This window comes from Lathamus discolor, chromosome 6 (genome assembly GCF_037157495.1).
Source record: "Lathamus discolor isolate bLatDis1 chromosome 6, bLatDis1.hap1, whole genome shotgun sequence".
NCBI classification, from domain to species: Eukaryota; Metazoa; Chordata; class Aves; order Psittaciformes; family Psittacidae; genus Lathamus; species Lathamus discolor.
In genome coordinates, this window is record NC_088889.1 from 2,018,719 (window position 1) to 2,036,726 (window position 18,008).

Sequence of the window (18,008 nt, forward strand, 5' to 3'; positions counted from 1 at the left end):
TTATTGTGCACCCAAATGGGGCGAAATCTTCAAATACCCACAAATCCCATTAACACCAACAACAGCCACTTGTTCACGAGGCTTCTCTTGGAAATCTGGACGTGGAAAACATGGATTTTGGAGCTGCAGATGGCAGAGGTGGCTAACTTAGCCCCTGAGAGCTCCGCAGCCCAGCACCTTAACCCCTCTGCTAGCCCCAACCCTCCTTCCACAGACCCACCAATGCTCCCAACCTCAGAAATGGGACAATACGGAGCCTCCACACCAGGGCTCAGGGCTTCCATGCCTTACGGATCCTCCTCCTGGTTACAGTGGGCACAGGCAAGGATACAGGAGCGGCAGGAAGTCAGCCACTATGGCGGTGATGAGATGGGGCCAGTTCAAGCTTGTTTCAGCCAAGTTGGTGTTTGGTTGCAAGAAGAGGCGAGATATGATGTGCTTCCTGGCCACCTCCTGGAAGAACAGCTCCACGATTGTCTGAGGGCTGGATACTGAAACAGACAGGTTAAAGGAATGCTGAGAGGGCCTGCAGCAGGCATGGAATCAACCAGGTTGGAAAAGACCTTTAAGAGAGCGATCAGGTCCCCCCTGAGCCTTCTCTTCTCCATCTGAACCCCCCCCCGGGTCCCTCAGCCCTTCTCCATCACACTTGGGCTCCAGGCCCTGCACCGGCCCCATTGCCCATCCCTGGCCCCAAGAGCCCGGGGCTGCACCCTGCTGCTCACAAAGTGAGAGCCAAACAACAAAGCACGTCCAACGCTCCCAACGCGCTGGGTTTGGATTTCTCTGGCTGAAGTCTGGGGGAGCAGCAGGAGATCAAAGAGCCCCGGAGCGCCATGTTTATTAACCCCAGCTCCATCACGAGATGAAAACAAAGGGCTCTGCTCTCGCTGCTTGCTCTCCTCACAAGCCAGCTGCAGCTCTCCCTGCTGTGTGGTGCGGGGCAGGGCGGAGGCAGTGCTGATTTGGCTATCTGGCTCCGCTCAGATGCCTCCCTCCTCATTCCAGCACTCCCAGCTCCCATCAGCAACTGTTCCCAACGCCTCCCCGCAGGCTGCCACCTCCTTTCTGCCCTCCCTACGTTTCGCATACTTTTCCCCCCCCCGCCACCTAAGCCACAGCAGCCAAACAGGACTTTCCTCATGAGCAGGCCAAGAAAGAGCCCACGAGCCTGGCACACACAAAGGATGTTTTCAATCTTCCTTGCACTCCCTGACATTTACATGGAGGCAGAAAGTGCCTCCTGGCCCCAGATGCTCATGCAGGGAGCCTTTGGACTCCAGAGGTCACAGTCTGCTCGCAAAGGTGCCCCAAAGGGCTCCCAGGAAGCAGCAGGGATCCTTCCCCAGCTCCCAGCCCCTCGCACATGGCGCTGCTGCCTGGTTGTCACAGCAGCATCTCAGCCTCCAAGCGCAGACAAGTCACAGCAGGCCCTTACTGGGGCCTCTTCTCCGCTGCCCTGCTCCCTCTAACCACTTCAAGGCACACATCACCGTCATCCTCATGAGGTTGCTTTATAGTCTCCCCCATTAGGATTTTGCCCCCCAAAACAGTAACCTGAAGTGTATGTCTTTGCATAAAAGTGCTTAAGACCAGGTTGGAGCAAGCTGCTCCAGTGGAAGGGGTCCCTGCCTGTGGCAGGGGTTGGAGCTGGAGGAGCTTTAAGGTCCCTTTCATCCCAACGCAGTCTGGGATTCTATGGAAACATGAATGATTCATCAGCTGCCATTTCCCCTGAGGTACCAGCTGTGAGCATCACTCAGGACTGAACTGCACCCAACTGAAAGCATGAGCGTGTTTTGGGGAAGTATTTCTACATCCTTATGCTTCCCGGGGTGCTGTGGGATAAATCATGGAATCACAAAATCAGCCAGGCTGGAAAAGAGCTTCAGGCTCATCCAGTCCAACCATTCCCAGCACTGCCAAGGCCACCCCTAACCCATGGCACTGAGGCCTCATCTCTGCGGGGTGTGAGCACTGGCAGGGCCGGTGCCCGCAGCCCTGCCCTGGGCAGCCTGTTCCAATGCCTGAGCACCCTCTGGGGCAGGAATTGTTCCTCAGCTCCATCTAAACCTGCCCTGGTGCAGCTTGAGGCTGGTTCCTCTTGTCCCATCCCTTGTTCCTTGGGAGCAGAGCCCAGCCCCTCCTGGCTCCATCCTCCTGTCAGGTTGCTGTAGAATGCATGAAGCGTTTCAGAGTGCAAGAGGTACAAATAGCAGAGGCCTGGAGCTGCTGAAGCGTTGCCTTACCCAGTCTATGGGCTGTTAGAGCAGTGGTGTCTGCTAACTCCAACACAGAGAGATGCTGCAGATTAGACTCCCTAGAGAAGAAGAAAAGCCATCAGTGAAGAGACAACAAAACGCCTCCTGCTTTAATTGTGCTCATTGTTCAGCTCGGATGACTCCTACTGCTGGAAAAGGCAACAGCCCCAGAACAGGGAGACCTCACGCAAGGAGCACAAGGCACAAAACACAGCAGGAGCAAACCTATCCTCCCCAGCACAACCTGACACCCCCCATCCCAGCCCCGAGCCATACTCCCACAGCAACCACCAGCTTTTCCTACCAGGAAGGGCATTGCAGGTGGCTTTAGCAGCAATCTACAATCAAAGGCAGAATGGGCATGGTAGGGACTTACAGGGTGTCCACAGGGACGTCGGAGGCCAGGCACTGGCTCGCCCACCTGATCAGGTAATAGGAGAGCAGCAGGGGCGAGGTGCGGTGCAGAAGGTCCTGCTGGGACTGGAACAGTTGTCCCCCTCCCAAAACCGTCTGCAAGCAAAGCACAGGGGTTGGAACACCAAAAGCAATGTCAGGATTAAGGGCAGGCAATGGGGTTTGGGGCAGGCCCTGCTTGTCCCTCCTGCAAGTACCACAGAGGTCACGAGCCCAGCAAGGAACTCAACCACCAAGAGACCAGCAGGACCCTTGCATAAGCCAGAATAACCCAGTCACAGATTCCAGGGTGAAATCAAAGGATCAGAGACTGATTTGGGTTGGAAGGGAGCTTCGAGCTCATCCAGCTCCAACCCCAACACCTTCCACTGGAGCAGCTTGCTCCAAGCCCCTGTGTCCAACCTGGCCTTGAGCACTGCCAGGGATGGGGCAGCCACAGCTTCTCTGGGCACCCTGTGCCAGCGCCTCAGCACCCTCCCAGGGAAGAGCTTCGGCCTAAGAGCTCACCTCGGTCTCCCCTCGGGCAGGTTCAAGCCATTCCCCTTGGCCTGGCCCTACAGGCTCTGACAAAGAGGCCCTCTCCAGCACCCAAACGTCCTGTATCACTTTAGACAAAGGGGTGAGTTAACTCTTCTGGTGGCCCAAACCCCACGGGGAAAGGTGAACAAGCAAAGCTGTGTGCACACCGAGTGCTTCTCTGGCCTGCAAACACTAAAGGTGTGATCCCATCACCAAGAGCAAAACCACTTTGCTGCAGAGACCACAAAGGGCCCAGTCCTGCTGCCCCAGTGTCGCATCCCTGCACGCTCCAGCCAAGAGCTTGGTGACACCAAAGAGAAACAATCCAGGCTTGTGAAGGACACGAGCGAGTCAAAGTGGCAAAGCAACAGCTCCCGAGCGAGCAAGCGGCAGGGCACGTGTGGTCTGGGAGCGCCTGGCTCCAGAAGGGCACCTTGCAACGTGCTTTAAATGCTTCCAGAGCAACCTTATCCCAAACCACTCTATGTTCAAACTACACTATGATTCCATTCTGTGACAACAGAGACCTTATAACAGTCTTCCAGTGCCTAAAGGGGCTGCAGGAAACCTGGAGAGGGGCTTTGGGCAAGGGCCTGTAGGGCCAGGCCAAGGGGAATGGCTTGAACCTGCCCGAGGGGAGACTGAGCTGAGCTCTTAGGCAGAAGCTCTTCCCTGGGAGGGTGCTGAGGCGCTGGCACAGGGTGCCCAGAGAAGCTGTGGCTGCCCCATCCCTGGCAGTGCTCAAGGCCAGGTTGGACACAGGGGCTTGGAGCAAGCTGCTCCAGTGGAAGGGGTCCCTGCCCGTGGCTTTAAGCTCAGCTCTAAGGTCCCTTCATCCCAAACCAGGCTGTGACTCCATGATGATTATCCAGGAAGAAGGAGTTTTCAAGCAAGCAGCTCCTGCAGCCATGTTTCCAAGGTAAATAGTGTTAGTTTAAACAACGCTCCCTTTTGTCTGGGCACTCGTTCCGCATCCCTGTGTCCACCCAAACCCTCAGCACCTTCCCTCACGTGGCCACATGCCCAACAGGATGGACCCAGCCCAGTCCATGACCGCAAACTCCGCTGCCATCACAGGGGCTGTTTGCACTGACTGGAACAGCCTTGGAGAGGCCAAAACCATGGCCTGTGGGTAAACAGCGATGCTGCGACGCTGCCATTGCGTGTGCTGGCGTGGGGATGGGGAAGCGATGGAGAACTGTGCGTGCTCAGGCAATGCTGCTTCAGATGGGAGGCTGGAAACAATGCCCTTCTCCCACAAAAGAGGTTTAATTCCTTCTTCCTGGATGCTCAGCGTGGAAAGAGGGAATTGGGGCGTGAGCTTTGCTTAGGATGACACAAGCCAACAGGGCTTGCCCAGGCCTGGGGCTGGTTCAACCAATGCTCTGTGGGAAGAGACGGAGCTGGGAGCCTGGCACCAGCAGGAGCCCAGATCCCCGAGTTCAAAGCAGGCAGAGCAATAGCTCCAAGGGCTGTACTCACAGGATCTCCAAGGCGAAGGAGCAGCTGCTGGAGGACCAACAGGTCCCGACAGATCAGGAAACGGATGCTGGCGACCTTACACACCCCCCAGCAAACCACGCTGCCAGCCGTAGCGCTCCCGTAGAGCTGGGTGAGGTTCAGGCGCATACTTAGGTGATGAGCTGGAAGAGAAAACCACCCGGCTACAGAGCAGGAACCAGACCGACAAGAACACTTGCAGAGCTGCTGCTCGCCCAGCCCGGATGGGCTGCTGAGGAGCTGTCACCTCTTTCCATGTCAGCATCCGTCTCGTAGTCCATTTCTCGGATGAGCACTCCGATGGCGTGGATGGGGTTTCTGATCTCCTGCAGTTTGCTGTGGATATCCTCCATCACATTCTCCCTGCAAAGCGAACATCATCATCATCATCGTCATCATGAGGTTTAAGCTCAAGAGGGCTCCCTTTCCTCCTTGCGTTGTATCAGATCAGCCTGGACATTTCTGATGGGAAACCTCTTCTGGCTTGGAGTTTTATTGCAGCGCCTGCAGGGACTGGTCTATTTATTCCACTCCCCCAGGCTACGAGGAAATAGCAGGCAGATAGCTGGCATTCCACAGGGGAATGGTTCCAGGAGGTTAGCACAGTAACCACACGGCTTGACCAAGGCTCTGACCTCTCCCTAGTGTCTGCAGGCACTTGCTTTCCACACTACAATAATCACCTAACAGGAACCTGTTCCTCTATCTCACCTGAGGATCACCAGCATTTATTTCCTAGAGGGCTGCAAGCAGTAGAAAGGGGGTTCTGGAGGGAAGACCCTGCTAATGCCACCAACACCCACATTCCCATCTCCGAGGGGACCTGGAAAAGCCCCTTGTAGCACAGGCAGAGCCCACACAGCTCCAAGGCGCTTGGATGCCAATGGAGGATGGCTCCAGGCAATCCCTGCTCAGGCATCCTCAGTGTCCCCGCAGGGGAACATCTGCAAAAGCATCTCCTTACGTGTCATTAGCTATCAAGTCCTCCAGGATCTGCTCTGCAGCCTTTTCTGGAGGCTGGAGGCGGGAGCAAGCCATTTCCATGAGGAAAGCCATTTCCATGGAAATTGATTCTCCGATCAGGCGAAGGCACTGGACAAGACAGACAACATCACGAGACATCTCCAAATCTGTAATGAAAGAATCTAACTGTATATTTACAAGAGATTTCAAAGGGAAGGTGGGAGGACCATCAAAAACCAGTTAGTTCAGCTCCTAGCAGCACATTGGTCTCAGTCCCACACGCTAAAATGACCCTTCCTAACGACGAGCCCACATTACAGCTGAAGGAGTTGACAAGGGGAAGAGTTGGGCTTTATTCTTTGCAAAGCAAAAGCCAGCGATGCAACAATAAAGCAATGAAATTCCCTCCAAGGGCTTTTCTTCCCAGCCACAGGTTGAAAGAGAATCATTAGTGCAGTGTAAGAGCAAAACCCAGCCCGGAGCAAAGAGCTCAGCCTGGCTCTGCCGCGCAGAGCACACGCTAATAACAGCAGCTCCCGACTTGCAGCAGCCCAGGGAGGAGTTTTGCCTTCTTAAGAGTGGAGCTGAACGCTCAGCCCTGCCTAAATCCCCGTTTTGCAGAGCAATCCTGCATCCATGGGCTTTTACAATCACATCTGGGGAGCAGTTTGAAGCAGACAAAGCAGGCACCACGAGCCGCCCAGCGCCAGCCCAGGCCAGCTTCCCTTCCCCTCAGGTCCCAAAATAGCTCGAGCAAATGGATGACAACTCCTCTTAGAAAAGGCACTCGAGCATGAAAGTGGAGCTTAGGTAACATTTTCCATTGCTTTTTTCCCAGCAAAACGTCATTCCCAGGCCCGCAAAGCGCAGAGGGGCACCGTGGTCACAATATTAACAACAGGGTTTGCACGCTCTGGTATTGGCTTCCCGGAGGAGAAATGGGATAATCCCTGTCCAGAGCTTACACAGGAACACTGATACGAAACACTGACCACAGGGGCAGGTTGGACACAGGGGCTTGGAGCAAGCTGCTCCAGTGGAACGGGTCCCTGTCCATAGCAGGGGTTGGAGCTGGAGGAGCTGTAAGGTCCCTTCCAACCCAAACCAGGCTGGGATTCTGTGACAAACTAAGTCTGCAGCACTGGGTGCTGAGCCCAGGGTGCTCAGATGGTCACAGGTTTCCCCTTTATCTGTAATATCTGAGTTTACTCCATCACCAAGACGCAGAGATTGGGGAATATCACAGAAGAGAACTGCCTGCATTGAGTCAGAGCACATCTTGCAGCTCTTGGTGGGGATGGCAAAGCAGAGCAAGCACCCAAATGAGTTAAAAGTTAAGCAGGGTTCACGTTCAGCCCCACAGAGAGCGGGCACAAAGAGGGTACCAGTTAACCCCAGCATCCATAGGTAGCTTATAAAGCTAAAAGGGCAGAGGATCCATCAATGCAGGTCCTTGCCACCCAGCAACACAGTCTGGAATCTAAGATCAAGCAGTTTGAAGGTATCTGCAGTGAGTCACAGCAGCCCTGCAGCCTTGACATCATTTTCTATGTCCTGCTGTGAGCACAGTGCCAAAACAAAACCAACCCCCTATGAATGCCAAAATAAGACGGCTCTCTCCATACAAACATGGAGCCTTCAAGGGACTCCTATGCAAAGCCCCTCATTCCTCTGCCTGCGGCTTCCCCGATGTGCAGCTTCCAGCAGTGAAAAGCTCCAGGTCTCCCCACTTACCATCAAAGATGGCAGTGTCGTCCTCAGTGAGGAGGTGCTCATTAGAGAGGAGATAGAGATGGTCCACCAAGGAGCAGGGCACGAGGAAAGACAGGGAGCCCTAGGAAGAGAAGAAAGCCCTTCTTGGAGCTCCCCAAGCCCACAGCTCCATGCACATCGCAGCTCCAAGGTGGCCCCAGCAGCCCAAGGGCCAGCACCGCCAGCCTCACCTTCTTGAGCAGGCACACCATGCCCGTGTGGGGATTCAAGTGCAGGGCCAGGGGCCTCGACAGAGCTTCTTGGTACTGAAGGCAACAGGCATAGAACTTGGACCAGAATTCCACCTGCAGCTGCCAGAACTCCTCCAGGGAGCACTCGTACTCTGTCACACTGCCCTGGAACTGAGAGGACACACGGTGAGACTTCAGGTGGCTACAGGCAGGGAAGCAGAGAGGTAAATGGTAGTGTTCAAGCTGCTGCGGTGGTGGTTTGCTGTGTCATGACCAGTGTCACATCTTCGGGTGGTTAAGGTTTAGAAACACCAGCTGCAGTTCTCTTTCTTGTCAAAATACCAGTATTTCCCTACAGCAGTGACTCACACAGCAAACAGCAAAGGGGACAAAGCCCACAGGAACCATTTACAACACAAGCTTAGGTAAAGTGGAGCTCCTCGGGGGTTGGTACTGAGGCTGGTGCTGTTTAACATCCTTGCTGGAGACATGGACAAGCGGGATTGAGTGACCCCCTCAGTGAGTTTGCTGATGATGCTGAGCTGCGTGGTGTGGTTGATACACTGGAGGGAAAAGATGGGATCCAGAGGGACCTGGACAGGCTGCAGGGGTAGGACCATGTGAGCATCATGGAGTTCGACAGCCCTGACCTTGGCTTGGGGCAATCCCCAGCACAGACACGGGCTGGGGAGATGGGATGGAGCAGCCCTGAGGGGAAGGAATTGGGGGTGCTGGGTGAGGAGCAGCTCCCCATGACCCAGCTTCAGTGAGCGCTTGAGCCCGGAACCCCCCCGTGTGCTGGGCTGCACCCCCAGCAGCTCAGGGAGGGGATCCTGCCCCTCTGCTGCGTGAAGGGGAGACCTGAGAGCAGCTCCAGTGCCTGAAGGGGCTGCAGGGAACCTGGAGAGGGGCTTGGGACAAGGGCCTGTAGGGACAGGCCAAGGGGGACTGAGCTTTAAGCTTCCTTCCAACCCAAACCAGACTGGGATTCTGTGATTACGAGCATCCCCACGCAGGGAGCTGCATGGGCTCTGGCAAAGTGCACCTGTAGAAAGCAACAGCAGAACACCAAGAAAGGCCTCCAGAACAGAGGAGGGAATGGAACAGGCAGGCAGGAAGGATGTAGCTTTGTACTTTCACACAACTCATTTGGAGACACAAAGGGCAAAACAAGGCCTGAGGTCACTTTGCACCTCATTTAACTTGGCCAAACCAGCACAACAACAGACGTCAGAACAGAACATCACAGGAGGCAAACCAGCACATCTCACCTCGCTCTCCACAGCCAAGGTAACCTCTTTCTTTAACTCATCCCACGTCAGATCCATGTGTCGCTCCGTTCCTTGAGAAAAGATCTGGAAAGCAGCAGAGTAAACTTTCACTTTAAAGCCAAAGCGCTGCTTCCCTGAGGTTCAAGCAGCAGCAAGCAACATCCAGCAGATGCAAGAGCATCAGCCAGTGCTTTGTGGGATGAGAGTGGTCGTAATCCTGCAAGGACACCGTGTGCTGCTCTGCTCTGCCCTCAGCAGTCCTGGAGGAGCCAGAGCTGAGGGGATATATCCTGAGCAACAGCTCTATGGGGGGGGCTGAGTCTCTGTTCAGAGCAGGCAATGGAAAGGAAGCCCAGGAACCTGCTGTGCCTTCTACTAACCTGCAAAGCCTTCTGGATGGCTGCATTGCTGAAGCGGCCTGGTGTGAAAAGATATTCCAGGTAGGTTTCCTGCGAAAAGATCCCGGGTTAAGGAAACACACAAGTCGGGGAACCACTGAAGACACTGCTTCTGGTCTTTCCTCCCAATCCCAAGCTCATCCCCTGGATCTGCCCCACTTCACACCCACACCCTCCTCCCCGCTCCCCTGCTTCCAGCCCCTTGGCAGTTCCCATACGGATCAGTGCTTCCCTCACACTCCAGACCTTGTTTATTCACACATCTTGGCTGCAGGCTCTCTCTTGACAGACCTGAAATTCTCCTCATCCCTCAACTTGTTTCATCACCACCCTCAGGGCTTTAATGCTAACGGAGGCTCAGGCTTGTCCCCGTTCATCTGGTGTAATTTTAGGTCTCTATCAATGTAATTTGTCCACTTGAGCTGGCACAATGCTCTCCTGGGCACAGAAGCTTCATTCCTGCTTGCTGCCGCTTCACACTGTGCTCACCCTGGGGTCCTGGTCGTGTCGAACCGTCACCTCCTCCTCAGGCAGCGGCTGCACAAAGACCTGGTTCCATTGGCCTGCCACGTTTCTGGAAGACAACGGTGAGAACCAGGATCAGCTCCAAGACAGGAGCAGCCACCAGAACCAAGCCCCTGAGCTCCACCAGCGATGGTGAACTGTACAGGGATCCTAACCCTGGGGAGCTGGGCTAGAGACAAGGGGGGGATTGAGCCAGAGGGCTCAATCCCCAGCTCTAAGCTAAAAGAAAAGGTTGGATTCCTTCCTTAACATCAGTGTTCTCCCCATCACACATGCTCACCAAGTGGCTCTTTCTCACACCGACCATTACATTCCTCTGCCTAAACTTGGTTACTCACAGCATTTCCCCCCTGCCCCGCTCTTTAACTCTCCTGCACCAAACCTTCCCTTTCTGCTTTATAAAGAGAGGGATGATGCTTCCCCATCACTGGTCTCCCTAAAACATCACCTTTCATGGAACAGACTGGCCAGCTTTGGTCCGAAGGAGGTGCTGATGAAGCAGAGCCCTCCCTCTGCCACCCTCACAGCAGCCTCCGTGCCCCGCAAGCCTCCTGCCTGGCTTTCCGCATTGTTCACATTCCTGCAGGTGAGCCATGGCTTTATTACAGAGCCCAACCCCCGGAACACTAAAAATCCAGGGAATATGCACGGCAGGAGGACACCGCGGTGGATGTGACACAAACAGCACGACGGGAGGAACCGGGACCCGCTGCATCTCCACACACTTGAGTCAGCACAGCAGGACAGGAGGTGAGGAGCTCAAGAGGTGCTTTAATGAGCAGCACATGGAGCTGCTCCTGCAGTTCCCCCCCGGCCCTGCCCCGGGGGGACCAATGTAACCAAGAGCAGCAGGTCAGGACCGAAACTCACTGCTCAAAGTTGATGTATTTCACAACAGTTTGGTTCTCCTCGTTGTGCCACAGCGCCCAGATCTCCGAGGAGGTTAAGGCAAAGTCAATGAGAGTCTCCTGCAAGAGAGGGGAAGTGCATTTAGTTTCTTATCATAAATTCAAGGACACCAGAGACGTGTGGACATAAAACACAGCAAAACATTCCCTCCTACTGTGTAAGCAGGCCTTGGGAAGGTTTTATTCACACTCAGATCACGGAATCCCAGCCGGGTTTGGGTTGGAAGGGACCTTCAAGCTCCTCCAGCTCCAACCCCTGCCCTGGGCAGGGACCCCTTCCACTGGAGCAGCTTGCTCCGAGCCCCTGTGTCCAACCTGGCCTTGAGCACTGCCAGGGATGGGGCAGCCACAGCTTCTCTGGGCACCCTGTGCCAGCGCCTCAGCACCCTCCCAGGGAAGAGCTTCTGCCTAAGAGCTCAGCTCAGTCTCCCCTCGGGCAGGTTCAAGCCATTCCCCTCGGCCTGTCCCTACAGGCCCTTGTCCCAAGCTCCTCTCCAGGTTCCCTGCAGCCCCTTTAGGCACTGGAGCTGCTCTCAGGTCTCCCCTTCACACAGCAGAGGGGCAGGATCCCCTCCCTGAGCTGCTGCTCACGCTCTGGGGGTGCAGCCCAGCACACTGGGGGGTTCTGGGCTCAAGCGCTCACTGAAGCCGGGTCATGGGGAGCTGCTCCTCACCCAGCAGCCCAAGTCCTTCCCCTCAGGGCTGCTCCATCCAGGCTCCTCCAGCCCTTGATCACACAGTGACCAACGCTCCCTCTCACCTTGGTGCCTTTTGGGCAGCTGGGCCCTGCACTCACCTGGGAGGAGAACAGGGAGGAGATGTGGTCAAGGCTGTAGCGGTTGCTCTCAGTGCTCACCAGCTGGAAGACACAGAACTACAAACACACCTTGTGAGGCATTTGCTAAAGGCTCAGTAAGCAGCCCAGGAAGCTCATCTCTCCCTTTCCTTGCCTGATGCTACCCTCACCATCCCTGCAGGGCTGAGGGCAGGACACACACCTCGACCTGAATCTTTTTGGCTTAGGAGACTACGGTGGCAAAGCCCCACATCCTCAGGCTGCTTGCTCCAAACCAAGCTCTGTGTGTTCTTACCAGAGCCAGCAAAGTCATGACCACTTCTACTACGTATATGGATCCCCTGGGAATGGACAGGGTAAGCTGTCCAGCAGACGAGACCGCTCCACGCTGTCATTCCTGCCTGGCTAAATATATCATTCCCCACAAGAAGTCAATGTCTGGCAACACAGGGATGAGTCCACACGCTCCCAGGAGCCTGATGTGAATGTCCTACCAGTATTTCCACCCTTTGAGCTCCTCACGGACCTTCCCTTTTCCCACGGCACATACGTGCTTTTGGGATCCTACTGGAACAGGAGGTGAACAAGGGAACTAGCACTGCCAGAGCAGCGCAGTCACACAGGGAATTCCACTCCCAGGATGAGGGCACGTGTATCCTGCAGTGCTCGGAGAGCCAAACTCTTTACTCACAAGGAACCGCTCTCTCCAGAGGGTCACACGTGAAACTTTGCCCTAGTTCTTGCTTTACAGACCCAAATCCGAGCAGCAATGATCTATTTCCACGCAGCCCAAGAAAGATGCGCTCAAAATGAGGAACCCATCACTCCATACCTGCCCACACTTGGGTGCGTGCATGTAGACGCCAAGGTAAAGCCCCAGGGATGGGGAGAAGGCCAGTCGCAGGCGGTGGCTGGTCCCCATTGCGAGCCTCAGGTCCCTGCTCACCGGCATGAACTCCAGCAGATCTGCAACCATCAGGCACATTTGATCCTGCACAGGGAAAAGGTGGCAGGCAAAGAGCTTAGGGAAGGGTCAGGATGGAAAAACTGCTCTTTTCCCTTCGTTTTCCTCAAATTCTGCCCTGATCTTCCCCTAAAGGATGTGAGCAAAGCATCCCTACGTGTGCCTGACCTGCAGAGGTCCATTCCTGTGCTCTCTGCTCAGGCACGTAGGGTCAAGCTTCCCCTCCCTCCTTTAACACACACATTCCAGTGCAGATGAGCCGTGAAAGCAGTTGTGCTGCTCCATTAGCTCTGGCACTCCCATTTGGAGCAAGCGGCACACAGGAGCTGAGGTTTTGCTTAGTGACTTCTTGTTGCCATGCAGCCATGTCACAGAGATGCTCTTAGCACCTCTAAAGAGGAACAAAATCCTTCGGGAGCACCTCCTCAGCACTTAAAAGAGCTCCTGCCTGCTTCCCTATGCTCATAAATACCCTAATAGTGCCTTAAATACCCTAATAGTGCCTTTTACCCTATGCATGTAGAGAAACCCCATCCCAGCTACAAACCCACACCGCAACAGGTCTCAGACCATCCCAAACCTGAGTGTGTAGAAGCTGCAGTGACAATGTAAAGCAGATTAAACCTACACTAACCACGCAGCCTTTGTTCCTAAAGCCTCAGGCTGTCACCCGAGCGGCCATGGAAGGTGCTGGTCCCCTAAATCCAGGCCTTGCTCACCTTATAGGACCACATCCGAAGCTTATGGTCCTGGCAGAGAGCAAAGAGAAAGGCGTCGTGATCGAGGCAGTGCACGGAGAGGCTGATGGGCAGGTCCGAGGGGCCGCAGTCGCCTCTGAAACACAGAGGTTGTTTCAACAGCTTCGAAGCAAAGCAAAGCTAATGCAGAGATCCAAGGCACAGGGTTTCAATAGCACCAATACAGCAGTGGGGTGAGACCAGGAGAGAGCAGCACTTCAGGACTGTGTAGGGCAGTGTCCAAGGCGCAGAAGAGACCACAACACCAGTAACAACCAGTTCTTTACCTGCTTTGGTAGAGCCAAAGCACAACCCTGGCTTCCCCAGCCCCAGCCTACTGCTGGCAGAATGCGAGCAAAGGGTCCAGAGGGCAGCAAGCATCCAAACAGCCCCAGGCAACACACCACTGATGGTCAAAGTCAACCAGGGCATGGAGGACTTGCTCTCATTTCAAAGTTACGGGGCTTAGAATGTGGTTGTGTGCTCCAAGGTAGCAACTGAGATAGCAACAACTCCAATCCAAAACCAAGCCCAGCATGCACACTGTGTCCATGCCGTGCCCTGTCCCTACCTCCCTTGTCCCAAGCCCCTCTCCAGGTTGCCTGGAGCCCCTTTAGGCACTGGAGCTGCTCTAAGGTCTCCCCTTAAGGAGCCTTCTCCAGGCTGAACAAGGAGCCCGTCAACCACACGTAACCTCTGCTGGGCAGGAGCAAGGACATACAACTGGTGTAATCCCTAATCTCCTCTGGCCATGAGCCATATCCTGGGCAAATCCTTGGAGGCCCATATTTGTAGACACAGACACCGCATCAGCAGGACCCTGTTAAGATGAGCTAATCCAGCGCTCAAGTCCCCACTTCCGTGTCACGATGGGTCCTGTGACCCAGCTCCTTTTTCTTGGCAGGGTATTTATGGATGTGAATTGTCTGCCTTTAACTTCAGCTGGAAGCTCTCCGTGAGGGGAAAGACACAACAAGGTTCGCTCCTTCATCACCAGACACTCACCTGATGGCTGTTGGCATCCAGCCGGTGAGGAACCGCTGCACCACTGAGCTCTGCTTCAGTTCCACAACGGAAACAGCTCCTTTCAGAAGAGAAAGGGATATTGTGAGCCCTCACCTGGAGCATTGTGTGCAGTTCTGGTGTCCTCAACATAAAAAGGACATGGAACTGCTGGAACAAGTCCAGAGGAGGCCACGAGGATGCTCAGGGACTGGAGCACCTCCCGTATGAAGACAGGCTGAGGAAGTTGGGGCTGTTCAGCCTGGAGAAGAGAAGGCTGCGTGGGGACCTCAGAGCAGCTTCCAGTACCTGAAGGGGGCCTATAGGGATGCTGGGGAGGGACTCTTCATCAGGGACTGCAGTGACAGGACAAGGGGTAACGGGTTCAGACTGAAACAGGGGAAGTTTAAATTGGATCTAAGGAGGAAATTCTTTCCTGTGAGGGTGGTGAGGAACTGGAATGGGTTGCCCAGGGAGGTTGTGAGTGCTCCATCCCTGGCAGTGTTCAAGGCCAGGTTGGATGAAGCCTTGTGTGGGATGGTTTAGTATGAGGTGTCCCTGCCCATGGCAGGGGGTTGAACTGGATGATCTTGAGGTCCTTTCCAACCCGAACTATTCTGTGATTCTATGATAAAGACACACATGAAGTATTCATGGACAAACTATTTAGTGCCACCGGTGAGGGGCTTCACAGGCACCACGGAGAAGAGCTTCTGGGTGTGGAATAAGGATCTAATCAACACAGAACCCCAGCCTGGTTTGGGTTGGGAGGGAGCTTGAAGCTCCTCCAGCTCCAACCCCTGCCACAGGCAGAGACCCCTTCCACTGGAGCAGCTTGCTCCAAGCCCCTGTGTCCAGCCTGGCCTTGAGCACTGCCAGGGATGGGGCAGCCACAGCTTCTCTGGGCACCCTGTGCCAGCGCCTCAGCACCCTCGCAGGGAAGAGCTTCTGCCTAAGAGCTCAGCTCAGTCTCCCCTCAGGCACGTTAAAGCCATTCCCCTCGGAATGTCCCTACAGGCCCTTGTCCGAAGTTGAAAGCAAGGAGAGGGCATGAGCTGCCCTGTGCCCCAGGGAGGAGGCAGCACGTTCCTGCTCCTTACCTGGTGCATCGTGAGGAGGCAGCTTAAGGACAAAGATCCCCCCTGCAGCCGAGGGCAGGGCAAAGAGAGCTTCCCCCTCACTGCTGAGCCACGCTGCTGAGGCAACGGAGTTGGGTGCCAGGCCTGGCACGTTGGGAATCACGCAGTAATTCACAGGATCTCTGAAGCTGCTCTTGCCAATGTCCGCGAACACCGACTGCATCTGGCTCTCTGCTATCAGCTCCTGGAGGGGGGAAGCACAGAGAGGACAAAGCCTGAGCACACGTGGACACAAGGGACAGAACCTACAACCAGACACGTGTGGAATGGCAACCGCGATGCTGTTGGCTGACAAAAAGGGTTGCTCCAGGGAGATCTCCCATCAGCACCGCTGCTGGTAACCCACAACTGCTCTTTAGGAGCGGGTAGGAAAGGGATTGCCAAACCTGCCTTTTCCTAGCAGAAGACCCTGTTGGTCCCCCCCTCATACACCTTAACAGCCCCAAAAGGAGCCCCACAGCCCAGCAGCTCCTTCATGACAGCTCATAGCTAAATGCTGGTAGAGAAGCATGAAAAGCAGCTCCGTAGCAGCGCAGCCTCAGCCCTTGGGAAAGCTCTGGAACCCTAAAAGGCAGAGAGGAGCTCCCCAACAAAGGCAAGGGACCTGCTGAGACACACCAGAAACAGACACCAGAGGGAAAAGCCACAGCAAATGGGTAAATGTGATGTAAACCTTGCGTAAGAACCACCTTGTAAGTGAAATAAGAGCATTTTATACCTGGCTGTGGGCAGAGGGCAGGTCAGGAACAGACCTGGCTTCCCCAGCTCTGCGTATCGGAGACACGCTCAGGTTTGGGAACACTGCTGCAAGTGCGATACCTACACCCTGAGTCCATTCAGCTCCGGAGGGAGAGACTTCTAGCTGCCTGTCCTTATCCAACTCTTTTTCCCATTACTTTTCACTTCCACACAGGGAGCTGCCCCGCACTGATGAACACACTCACTGCAGCTGGCCAAGCATCAGAGCACTGGGGAGTTTAGCACTTGAAAGCATCCATAAGGAAATCCAACCAGAGAGGTTTGGAGGACAAAGAAGCTGCAGGGCAGAGCTCTGCACCTCCGGGAGCACCACAGGGCTCCAGGTCAGGGTGCAAATCCCACTGTGGAGCTAGGAAAGTTGGGGCTGGAGAAGAGGAGCTGCGTGGAGACCTCAGAGCAGCTTCAGCGTCTGAAGGGGGCTACAAGGATGCTGGAGAGGGCTCTTCATCAGGGACTGGAGTGATAGGACAAGGGGTGATGGGTTCAGACTGAAACAGGGGGAGTTCAGGATGCAGGTAAGGCAGAAACTCTTCCCTGGGAGGGTGCTGAGGCGCTGGCACAGGGTGCCCAGAGAAGCTGTGGCTGCCCCATCCCTGGCAGTGCTCAAGGCCAGGTTGGACACAGGGGCTTGGAGCAAGCTGCTCCAGTGGAAGGGGTCCCTGCCCATGGCAGGGGTTGGAGCTGGAGGAGCTTTAAGGTCCCTTCAACCCAAACCAGGCTGGGGTTCTATAAACCAAGCACTTTTTAATCTTGACCCACAATTACAGCAGCCACAGCTTCCCTGGGCACCCTGTGCCAGCGCCTCAGCACCCTCCCAGGGAAGGGAACAGGAAGTGAAGGACAAGGAGAACACAAGGCTCCCAAAGGCTGGACACACCAACACGCAGCCAGCTCTCAGGCAAACAATGGCCAACACCCAGAACCCCTCTTTTCCCTCTTATGCCCAAGCATGCCTACTGTTAGGGTGGTGAGGCACTGGAATGGGTTGCCCAGGAGGGTTGTGAGTGCTCCATCCCTGGCAGTGTTCAAGGCCAGGCTGGATGAAGCCTTGGGTGGGATGGTTTAGTGTGAGGTGTCCCTGCCCATGGCAGGGGGGTTGGAACTGGATGATCTTAAGGTCCTTTCCAACCCGAACCATTCTACGGTTCTATAACACACAGCAAGGAACATCCCTTTGGTTATCACAGGCCATGTTCCCATTTGTGCCCCTCCAAAAGCACTGCAAAGCCCCAAATGTATTCCCACGGAGGGGGAAGAGCCTGAAACAGACGCAGCCTTGAGGCTGCCCAACCGCTGCTCCGCAAAGGTTACATTCTTGGTGTGTAATCAACAGGGGTCTGGTCACAGATCCAAACCATGGCACCACGCAAGCTACCAGCGTGAAAGTTAACTCTTGGTAGGCTTAAATGAACCCTGTCCCAGCAGGAAGGATGGGGCATGGGGATAGGGGATGGAGCTTTGCAGGGCTGGGACCCTATCCCAACCCAAAGGAACCCAGTCCTGCCCCAAATGAAGCCTGTCCCAGCAGGAAGTATGGGGATGGGGCTTTGTGGGGTCTGGACCAGATCGCAGTCCAAATTAACCCAGTCCCGGCCCAAAATACAGAGTATGGGGACAGGGGAAAGGAGCTTGGAGGGTCCAGACCCTATCTCAGCCCAAATGAACCCTGTCCCAGCAGGAAGTATGGTGTATGGCATAGGGTGGGATGACTTGGCCAGGTTTGGGCCCTGTCCCAGCCCAAAGTAACCCTGTCCTGGCCCAAATGAACCCTGTCCCAGCAGGAAGCATGGGGTATGAGGATAGGAGAGGGGGCTTTGGGGGGTCTGAGCCCTGTGCTGGCCCAAATGAACCATGTCCCAACTCAAATGAACCCTGTCCTGGCAGCAAGTATGGGGTATGGGGACAGGGG

General features: G+C 55.1%; 1 protein-coding gene across 1 annotated transcript in view; it reads right to left on the reverse strand.

Moving 5' to 3' along the window:
* Positions 1–18,008, reverse strand: part of NUP160 (nucleoporin 160) — a 31,985-nt gene that overhangs the window by 11,813 nt on the left and 2,164 nt on the right. Inside the window, exons 3-19 of the mRNA XM_065685597.1 lie at positions 15,302–15,524; positions 14,205–14,283; positions 13,182–13,296; positions 12,331–12,489; positions 11,499–11,576; positions 10,665–10,762; positions 9,759–9,843; positions 9,252–9,320; positions 8,872–8,955; positions 7,601–7,771; positions 7,392–7,491; positions 5,659–5,824; positions 4,942–5,057; positions 4,677–4,837; positions 2,638–2,771; positions 2,250–2,320; positions 332–491 (exon numbers count right to left, since the gene is read on the reverse strand). Coding sequence (XP_065541669.1) covers positions 332–491; positions 2,250–2,320; positions 2,638–2,771; positions 4,677–4,837; positions 4,942–5,057; positions 5,659–5,824; positions 7,392–7,491; positions 7,601–7,771; positions 8,872–8,955; positions 9,252–9,320; positions 9,759–9,843; positions 10,665–10,762; positions 11,499–11,576; positions 12,331–12,489; positions 13,182–13,296; positions 14,205–14,283; positions 15,302–15,524 — 2,069 coding nt within the window. The remainder of the gene's footprint in view (positions 1–331; positions 492–2,249; positions 2,321–2,637; positions 2,772–4,676; positions 4,838–4,941; positions 5,058–5,658; positions 5,825–7,391; positions 7,492–7,600; positions 7,772–8,871; positions 8,956–9,251; positions 9,321–9,758; positions 9,844–10,664; positions 10,763–11,498; positions 11,577–12,330; positions 12,490–13,181; positions 13,297–14,204; positions 14,284–15,301; positions 15,525–18,008) is intronic.